This window comes from Dryas octopetala, chromosome 2, assembly GCF_963921425.1.
Source record: "Dryas octopetala chromosome 2, drDryOcto1.1, whole genome shotgun sequence".
NCBI lineage: Eukaryota > Viridiplantae > Streptophyta > Magnoliopsida > Rosales > Rosaceae > Dryas > Dryas octopetala.
In genome coordinates this window covers 13,062,119-13,071,517 of record NC_141367.1, presented here as the reverse complement: position 1 = coordinate 13,071,517, position 9,399 = coordinate 13,062,119, and the positions used below count along the sequence as shown (strand labels likewise).

General features: G+C 35.4%; 2 protein-coding genes across 2 annotated transcripts; one reads left to right on the top strand and one right to left on the bottom strand.

Moving 5' to 3' along the window:
• Window positions 1-750: 750 nt before the first annotated feature.
• LOC147293214 (protein THYLAKOID ASSEMBLY 8-like, chloroplastic) lies at window positions 751-3,570 on the bottom strand. The gene is made up of 3 exons (XM_086233709.1): window positions 3,189-3,570; window positions 1,735-2,121; window positions 751-1,058 (listed from the first exon to the last, which is right to left on the bottom strand). The coding sequence occupies exons 1-3, from the start codon at window positions 3,528-3,530 to the stop codon at window positions 1,014-1,016; spliced, it is 774 nt and encodes a 257-aa protein (XP_086089835.1). The 5' UTR covers window positions 3,531-3,570; the 3' UTR covers window positions 751-1,013.
• Window positions 3,571-5,203: 1,633 nt separating this feature from the next.
• On the top strand, window positions 5,204-6,008 carry LOC147293213 (uncharacterized). Its single transcript, XM_086233850.1, has one exon. It carries the CDS (start codon window positions 5,272-5,274, stop codon window positions 5,776-5,778), a length of 507 nt encoding a protein of 168 aa, XP_086089976.1. The 5' UTR covers window positions 5,204-5,271; the 3' UTR covers window positions 5,779-6,008.
• The last annotated feature ends 3,391 nt before the right edge of the window (window positions 6,009-9,399 follow it).

Here is a 9,399-nt window from a genome sequence, read left to right as displayed (position 1 = left end):
AGAGAGCCACCAGTTTTAGTAGACTTTTTTAAGATATGGGTAAAATAGGTAGATTTAATTTTTCATTAAGAGTCTAAAAGTGGACTTTATAATAATTATCTGTTTTAAAAATAAATTTAAAAACTTGTTTGGTATGAAATTTGAAAACAATTTTTAAATTTTAAAAATGATGGCCACTAAAGAAGAAGGATGCATAAAAAAAAATGGAGAAAAACGATGTTTTATCGTTTTTAAAAAAAGACATGTTTTTTAATTTTTTTCAAGAAATTGTTTTCAAAATAGTCTACCAAATATGTTTTTTTGACTAAAACACATTTTCTTGCTTTCCTTTTTAAAAAAATTTGAATAAGATACCAAACAAGCCCTTAGGATCCTTAGCATTATTCTTTTTTTATTTTCTTAATGATTAATTCTATCTTGTAACTTAATAGGTGTCAGATTATGATTGGCTTTAAGGAGGCAATTGGCCAAGCATTGTTCATTTGATACATGCAGTTAAACTGAAATCCATTAAACTCGTTATTTCCAGTTTAAGATATGGGCGTGATAATTCGAGTAACTCACGTCTGTAAACTCCCTAGTTTATAATCATTCAACGACTAGGAAAACATTTGCAGTCCTAAGTACTGGAAATTGTCAAACAAGATTGAGTGATCTCCTCCTCTGCAGTAATAATAAAAGGACCAGTCAGTAAACTCCGAAATCCAGGAGGACCAGTCAACAATAAAAGGTCTATACGCTTAAGGAAAAATATTGCCTCATTCATGCATAGTAATGCATTTAAAGTGTCACACTATTCCTTTGTTCAAATGTTCATCAGCATATAAAACTAAATATATGTACAGACTACAGACAGATGCTCCTTATTACTGTATCTCCTTTTATAACATGTTTGTACTAGAAGTTATTTAGAACCAAAGGAATCAAAATTATATGGTCAGTGTGATATCAAGTTATACACCGGAGACATTCATACTAGATGTCAAATAAATAATGTTGTTGATGCATATAGCCTACTCCATCTGTGTTGTACTCAGCCTCTGCATGTGTCCCAAGATCTACAGTTGAATGGCAAGAGAAAGTGGTTATTAAACAACATTCATTGCAAAACACTAAAGATGCACTTGATTGCCTCTGGCCTGCATTTCAAGATTATTAAGGCAGGAAATTTTATTATTTAAGATGGAGATTACAAGAATAAAACTCTCACAAATTCACACTGTAGACACCCTTTGACAAAAAAACTTCTTTCTCATGGGTGTAAAACGCTTCTATGTCAAAGTATGTAATGAGAGAAGTAACTAAAATTCAAATTTGAAGGGACTGAAAATCTCGAACATACGGGTCAGGTTGCATGCCTCACTTATGGTGGCATGTCCATGACAAATACATTCCATAAGGTTAAAGAACTGAATATACCATCATAACAGCAAAAGAAGGCAAGAATCAAGATTTGGGTTTGGACTTATTCTATAAAAAACAGAATGCTGATCCAAGTGGAGTCCCCCTACCCCTAATATATTTTATAATCTCTCAAGTCAATTGTAACTAGCAAATTTGGCATACACTCTGACACAACTATAGAAACTAGTTTAAATTGTTCCAAGATTAAAAGTCTGAGAGTTATCCTTTTTTAAATCACTGTACCTCCAAAGACATAAACAAGCTCCAATATAGTGCTGAGGAAATGATAGTGAAGGTGAGAATTGAGAACATAATGATTTGAACACTTACATGTTTCCTTTCAACTTCTTCAACGAATTTCTCGGGAGAATCTACAAATTCAGCACAATCTTTCTTTACAGCAGCCGCTAATTCTTCTTCTCCAACCTTCTCAAGGTTTCTAATCAATATTGTAAATGTTAATTTATTTGGGGAACAACCTGATACCTTCATCAATTGGTATGTTCCCATTGCCTTTTCTGTCATACCCACTTGTATATAAGCTCCAATCATCTCAGTAAAAGTCCTTGTGTCAGGTTTTAAGCCTTCTTTCTTTAATCCAGAGACAAACTCTTCAGCCCTTTTAATCAGTTTGTTCTTTCCCAACAATAGGATCATGTCGCAGTATAAGGATAGATCTGGCTTATACCATACTTCCTCCCGCACAAATTTGAATACCTAAAGCCTGATTCCAGTTCAGATAACATACAAAATTGAAAAATAAAAAATGTTCAATTGATATAACAATTGAGCAAAGGAAACATTATGAAAAACTAAGGCACAACTTAGTTATGCAGTTCCATAATCGGCGTAAGAAGTTCAGAACTGGCAAACTAGTCATTACAGGAAAGACCAACCAGTCCTTTCTAAGGCTTTTAGAAGGATGGTTAAGAACTGAATGCAAAGGTCCAAAGTACGAACTAATTACGTCATGTACTGTTCAAAGTACTTAAAACAGTTTCTACCTGGTTGAATGAACAGCCAGACCTGAGAGCCAACGAACTAGTATGTTGCTCATACTTAAAAATCAATTTAGCTGTTATCACTAAAGAAAATCTGAAGCTGTGGTCCTGTGGAACTCGCAAAAACTGGAAACCTACCAATTCTCCCCTTCATTTCATCCCAAATAAAAAGTAGTAGAATAAAGAGCTTTGGTTTCAGAAGAATCCTAACCAGAAAAGTATTGCATTATTCAAAATATAGCAAAACTAAAATATAAACAGCTATGTGCATAAACACTTGTTCTTGGGAACATCCTAAGCACAATTCCTTCGAAAAGATACATCCTTTGATAATAAAACTATCCCACTAAGTAGTCCAAATCCTTATGAATGGACTAGTGACCAAAGATATACTCAAAACAGTGAATGTTTAATTATTTATATCTGATCACAAATGCAAAGTTCAATGTAAACTTGAGACTAAAAGTCACTTGTTGGTGTGAACAACATATAATTGGACTTGTGGTCGAAACTTTCTGAAATTCAATTTTAGTGCTGCTGAGAGCATACATTATCACTTCCAAATTCCAAAAGCAAAAATAATATCCAACCCCCAATAATCTTGGTATTTTGTTTCTTCTGTTCATGTACAACAAAATGCCACAAAAATCAAAAGTTGCCACTATTTCTCAACCATATAAAGAAGAATTTGGCCAAACATTTTCTTTTCTAAAATAATCAAAGATGACACAAAAACCCACCCAAACATAGAGACATAACAAAAGGGTACTTACTACTACCTACCTTGAGTGCTAATTCCAATTCATTTTGTCTCTGTAACTCAGCCAAGGCGTCCAACAAGTCAGCTTTCAAGAGCCTGGAGAGTCTGCCACTGAAAACGGCTTCTAGTTTTGATGGGGATGATTTGGCTAGCTTTAGAGACTGAACTGCCTGAATGGCTTCAGTGGATAGCACCCTTGACCTCCATAAAGGCTTCCTCGCTCCCCCTCTGAGGCCACAGGTGATGCTTGGGGTTGAACGACAAGGTGGTGCCAATAGATAGTGTAGGTGGGATTCCGGGAGGTTTTGCTTGCAACCCAGTTGAGGAATGTTGAATTTGAGAGAACCCATGGGAGCAGATTTCATGGTGTTGTACAGAGAGTATAAGGGGACTGTGGACTGTGGACTGTGGACTGTGGACAGAGGTCGTAAAAGTTTTAAGAAACCCTTGTTTGATATAAGGGGTTTGTATATTTACCACCAAATAAATTTCTTTTACTAATTGGCATACAAATTTTATTTTGTGTTGCAATGTACCACCTACTTTAGATTTTATCTATTTTTTTGTTAAACACTGATGTAGCGTGCACCACGTGTCACTTCTTTCAAATTTTTTTCTATTTTTTTATTTTTATAAATTATGAAATTAATTAAAAATAACTTCAAACTTAGAAAAATACACAAAAATTTTTAGGGACTAGTCTTGACTTAATTTTTCATATATCATTATTAATCAAGCCAAATTTTGTTTTTGGTCCTTATAGTTTAGGCTAATTTTCACTTCAATTCTTATAGTTGCAATTGTGTCAATTTTGTTACTCTAATTTCCTAATTATCGTATCGTGGACACACTTAATTTTCTAAGTAAGAGTATTGTGATCTTTTGATTGATTTAGCTTCATTGTTATTATCTAAAATACCCTAAATCGTGCACATTACATATTAATTTTTTTCGAACAAATTAATGTAATTAAAATTGGTTTCACAAATTGCAACATTTAGTAAACTATAAAAACATAATTGACACATTAACACTACGAGGAGTACTCTAAAGTTAACTGGTTATCAAATTAATATAAAACTAACTACGTTTTTTGGCCCACCACATGAGTAATTTCAGAATTCGAACCGTACATTTTTTAAGCCACACTTTAAAAATTATCATTGCAAAAAATCAATCAAATCAGAAATTATTTGGTCATCTAATTGTAATAAAATAAATAGACGAACACTATACTTCGATAAAAGCATATAAATGATTGTTATAATAATCAAATGACTAAAACACTTCTAATTTAAGGGATTTTTTTATAGAGGTGATCTTTGAAGCGAGGCCCAAAAAATGAACGGTTCGGATTATGAGATTATATTATGTGGTGAGTCTAAAAAGATGGTTAACTTTATATTAATTTACTAACTAGTTAATTTTATAGCATTTTTGTAAAAATAAAAGAATTGAAATGGAACCTGCCCTAAATTATGAAATTTAAAAAAAAAAATGAAATTCTGCTTATTAATAAATAACCTTAAATTTAAACTATCAATATTATAAAATTAAATTAAAAGAGAAAACTTACAATAAACATGAGGTCATAAGGTCATTAATACTAAAATTAAAAGGTTAAATACAAAAATAATTTACAAATTTTATAATAAATATCAATTTGATCCATTAATTATAAAAAATGTCAATTTAGTTCACAAACTTTTCAAGTTGTGTCAAAGCAGTACGAACATTAACTTTCATCGAAAAATTTAACGAAAATTAGTCATGTGCACGGCAAGTGACCACATTTTTAAAGTCATTTCAATCATTTCATCACATTTTCATATGACCAATTCCGTTAATTTTCGAATTGAAGTTAGTGTTTATACTGTTTTAGTATAACTTGAAAAGTTTATAAACCAAATTGATATTTTTTATAATTTATTGATCAAATTAAGATTTATTGTAAAATTCGCAGACTATTTTTATATTTAACCTAAAATTTAAAAAAATGTTGGATGATGTCAGGATAACACCAGACCTTCCCTGGAGCCTCAAACGTCAAACCCAAAGCACAGAGAAGAGAAAGAGAAAGAGAAGAGAAAGAGAAGAGAAGAGGAGATGGGAATCTCGGCCTCAAAGCGAGTCAAGTCCTCGCTTTCCAACTCGGCCGTGTTCGACTCAGCGTGCGACTCAGCCTTCAGTCACTGCCTCTCTCTAACGGAGCACGCTTTCGACGGCGTCTTCCCCTACCAACTCCCCAGAGCCTCCGACCACCTCTACCAAACGCTCCAAACCCTCCACCCGCACCCTCTCGTCCTCAAGTGGGTCCCTTCTCCCCCGACCCGCTCCCAGGTCGACTCGGCCTTCAAACTCGTCGTCAGTAGTTCGGCCCAGGCCCAACAAACACTTGGGCCGGCCCAGTTCAAGCAATGGGCCGCGGAGCTGTTCGCCGGTGCTGTTGTGGGTAATGCTGGGAAAGCGTTGATGCTTCGAGTTCCGATTGGTGTGGCTGGGATTGCTGGGATTGGGGTCGTGACTCGGTCCGGGAAGGACTTGGTTGGGACCGCGATTGGGGTGTACGCGCTTGGCGTTGCGACGTCGATTTATATGGGTTTGTCTGGGTAGGGTGGCTTGTAGAGTGTACTGTTCTGTTAGGACCCTTCCCTTCTTTCCTTTATTTTCCTATTTTCCATTTGGTGTAATAAGCGGATGGCCAATCCAGCTGTCCAGCCACATAGGAGTCTGTAGTAGTTTGTTAAGCTATCCTTGCTAGTGTCACAAGATTCTCACTTCAGGTCCTTGTATAAATTTCCTTTTGGGGCCCTTGAGAAAGTTATGAAAGAATATTTGCTTCACTTCAATTTCTTTTTTTACTAACTTTTCTCTGCAGCTACTCTGTGTCTAACATGTTCACTATGTGTAAAAATAAAAAATTCCCAGTGCATGTTTTATTGGTTTTTGCTAATAAATATTTTAAATTTGGTATACAAAGAAGAAACCTGAATCAAGCAATGCTTCAATACAACTATACAAGGAGGGGATGCTGTTCCTTCAACATGAATATACTACTAAATTTCTTTTTACTATATATTGATTCTATAAAGCAAATTTACATGCCCAACTTCTTCTCATACTGAATATAAATGGTATGAAAGTTACTGTCATGATGTAAGGTGCTATGAACACTATAGGATGAAAAAACAAGTGTTTAAAGAGTTGTTAATTAAGGACACTTACTGGTGCAGTGGAGGCATTAGCCATGTTTCTTATTATCATAGGTCATTGATTTACTAATAGGATGATGCAAGAGAGGTTCCAACACTCTGGAGAGACTATGTCAAGGTGGTTTGGAAAAGTATTAGAAGATGTTTCTCGCATGGTTATTGATATCGTAAAGTCCATTCACAATTTAGGAGAATTCTATATAAAATTAAAGAAGATCATCAATATTGGCCATACTTAAAAATTACATTGATGCAATTGACAGAATACATATACTCGTTATTGTGCTTAGAGAAAGACAAGTACCTTATCTCAGTAGAAAATATATTACTACACAAAATGTTATGACTGTATGTCATAGTAATATGTGTTTTATATTTATATAGACTGGATGGGAAGACGCTGCTCATGATGCATGTATATTTGTGGAGGCCTTAAGAAGGCCATAGTTGAAATTTCCTCATCCACCTATTGGGACCCCTCCCAAAAATTAGAGGGCATTAAAGATTTGCAATGTTTATTGAAAATTGAAGAAAAGAAGGAATATGACATATATATATATACACTGCCCAGACACTAGCTAGCTATGAATGAATTTGTTGTAAGCAAAATGCCAAACTTGGTGAATGTGGGAGCTTAACACGTGGCATGGGAACAAAGTATATGGGGTTGGGCAAAGCATTTGGTTGACAAGTGAATGAGGAGCGTGAAGTCAGAATGTATGTGACATTAGCCAAGTTACATGGCCAATTCAACTAAGCTCTCGGCTGACCACCTTGCTCATCCTTTATGTGGACAACCTTGGCCGGATAAAAGTGACTATCAGCTTAATCTTATCTAATCTCAACTCATCTATAACTGTTTACCACTCAGCTCTTTCGTCTACAGCTGTCTACCTATTTCAAAAGCAAGTCATTCTAAATAACATATGGCTACAAAACTTGGGGACAAAGTAAATGACTTATTATAAAAAGAGAGCTACAAGGATCAATCAAGGGCTCCAGACACAACGCAAAAAACTCACCATAATGTGAATCTCCCAGCAAGCTTTATGCTCCTAATTCAGACCAGTGACTTTTATTTTCAAAGCTCTCTTTATTTTCATTTGTATAGTTTTTCAAGGCCCTTTTAATTGTATTTCATTATGCTTAATTATGCGATTTCTTTATATTTTGGGTTTTTCAAGAGCACCTCTTGTTCTTTAAATTTATTTTAGTGTTATTTCCCATTAAGCTTTCTTTTAAATTTATGTTGCTCTTTTATTTACATTTTGGTTGTTCAAAGTCTTAGTCGATCTAGGCAAAAAAGAATCTAGATAGACTTTTCCAGTTCATTTTCTACCGCACAATCGTTTTTTTTTTTTTTCAATTTTATAAAGCTAGATTTCTATTTGGCCCAACAAATTTATTTTATTAAATTTTTCATTCCCTCAATTTTCTATTCCACTTCATAAAGCCGAATAGTGTCACCTCATACACGGCGAGGCATGTTTTGACTAGACCCTCGGCCCTCCATGTGGCCGAGCATTTTTGTGTTGAAACAAGTTAGTAAATATAAACTTCCAAGTATGAACATTACTTAATTCCATTGTTAATTGGCTGCTAATGATGAATTTGTTTCTTTGCACAACATCCATGCATTTTTGTGTCGAAACAAGTTAGTAAATATAAACTAATTAATTCCATTTGTTAATTGGATGCTAATGATGAATTTGTTTCTTTGCACAACATCCAAAATATTACATGGTTGACACTAGTTTCATAAAACAGCAATCAATGTAAATGTGATCAAAATATAAGCTTTTGAATCAAATTTAGTGGCCACCTAATTTCATTGGAAATACAGGCACGTTCTTGGTGCTAATCATATAGAGCTTTTGCTCCTGCATAAGCCAAATTAATTAAAATATAACAGATTAAGTTATTTGTATTTCGTTGATGAAACCCAAGAATTCAACTAAAATTAACGAAAGTTTAGTTCAAATAAGCATAAGAAAAGATTACAGATTAAGAGATTCTCAACCCCATTTCATCAAACAGGTGGTGCACGAGGTTCTCATATGCATTCATCACATATAAATAATCAAGGCCGAATTGCACAAATACCATCCAGACTTTGAGGTTGTGTGCAAATGCCGTCTAGAAAAAAAATTGTAACAATTTTTCATTCAATTTTTCAAAACGGAGCAAATTTGTCATCTCCAGTCAATTTCATCCATTCACCAGTTAAAATAAAGGGTATTTTAGTCAATTCATCCTATAAAATATTTAATAAATATATAAATATAATAGTTTACTTTTTTTTTTTTGCAAAAACAGATTCCCACCCACCCAGTCGCTGGCTCCACCACCAACGGCACAACTTCCGGCCCTTCCTCCCTTCTTGACCTCTCTCTCTCTCTCTGCCCTCTTCCCTTTGTCTCCCTTTCCCTCTCTGCCCGATCGGAGTGGCTAACTCCGAGGCTGGTGGCTGGGTGGGTGGCGGAAAGAGAAGGATAGAGGGGAAGAGGGAAGGAGAGGGAGAGAGAGAAGAGGAGGGCGGTGGCTGGGTGGGTGGTGCGGGGGTGTGTGTGTGGGAGAGGGAGCACCGGAGGGGTGTTGCAAGGAGAGGAGACGCCGGGGGGTGTTGCGGGGAGAGGGAGCGCTGGGGGGGGGGGGTTTGCGGGGTGAGGGGGCGTCGGGAGAGGGCTGGGTAGCCTGGGTTGGGCGGGAGAGGGGTGCCGCAGGGGGGAGAAGGGAAGAACTGAGTTTTTTTTTTCTTAATTCAAAGTTTTTAACAATAGTAATTTTGATTTTGATTTTTTGTATTTTTAATTATATTTACATAAAAAAATTATTTAAAATTCTTGATTTAACAGAATATTTTGATTTAACAGAAAATTTGACGGCAGATGACAAATTTGCTCCATTTTGAAAAATTAGATGGCAAATTGTCACCATTTTTTTCTGAACGGCATTTGCGCACAACCCTCGTAATCTGGACGGCGTGGATGCAATTTGGCCAATAATCAAAGACCAATCAGTC

What these genes read in the sequence shown, in the direction of transcription:
- LOC147293214 (XM_086233709.1), bottom strand. Translation starts at nt 3,530, where the DNA reads ATGAAATCTGCTCCCATGGGTTCTCTCAAATTCAACATTCCTCAACTG. An exon ending in AATTGGAATTAGCACTCAAG is followed by an intron (nt 2,122 to 3,188) that starts GTAGGTAGTAGT and finishes ATCAGGCTTTAG; the next exon opens with GTATTCAAATTTGTGCGGGA. An exon ending in AAGAAGTTGAAAGGAAACAT is followed by an intron (nt 1,059 to 1,734) that starts GTAAGTGTTCAA and finishes ATTCAACTGTAG; the next exon opens with ATCTTGGGACACATGCAGAG.
- LOC147293213 (XM_086233850.1), top strand. Translation starts at nt 5,272, where the DNA reads ATGGGAATCTCGGCCTCAAAGCGAGTCAAGTCCTCGCTTTCCAACTCG.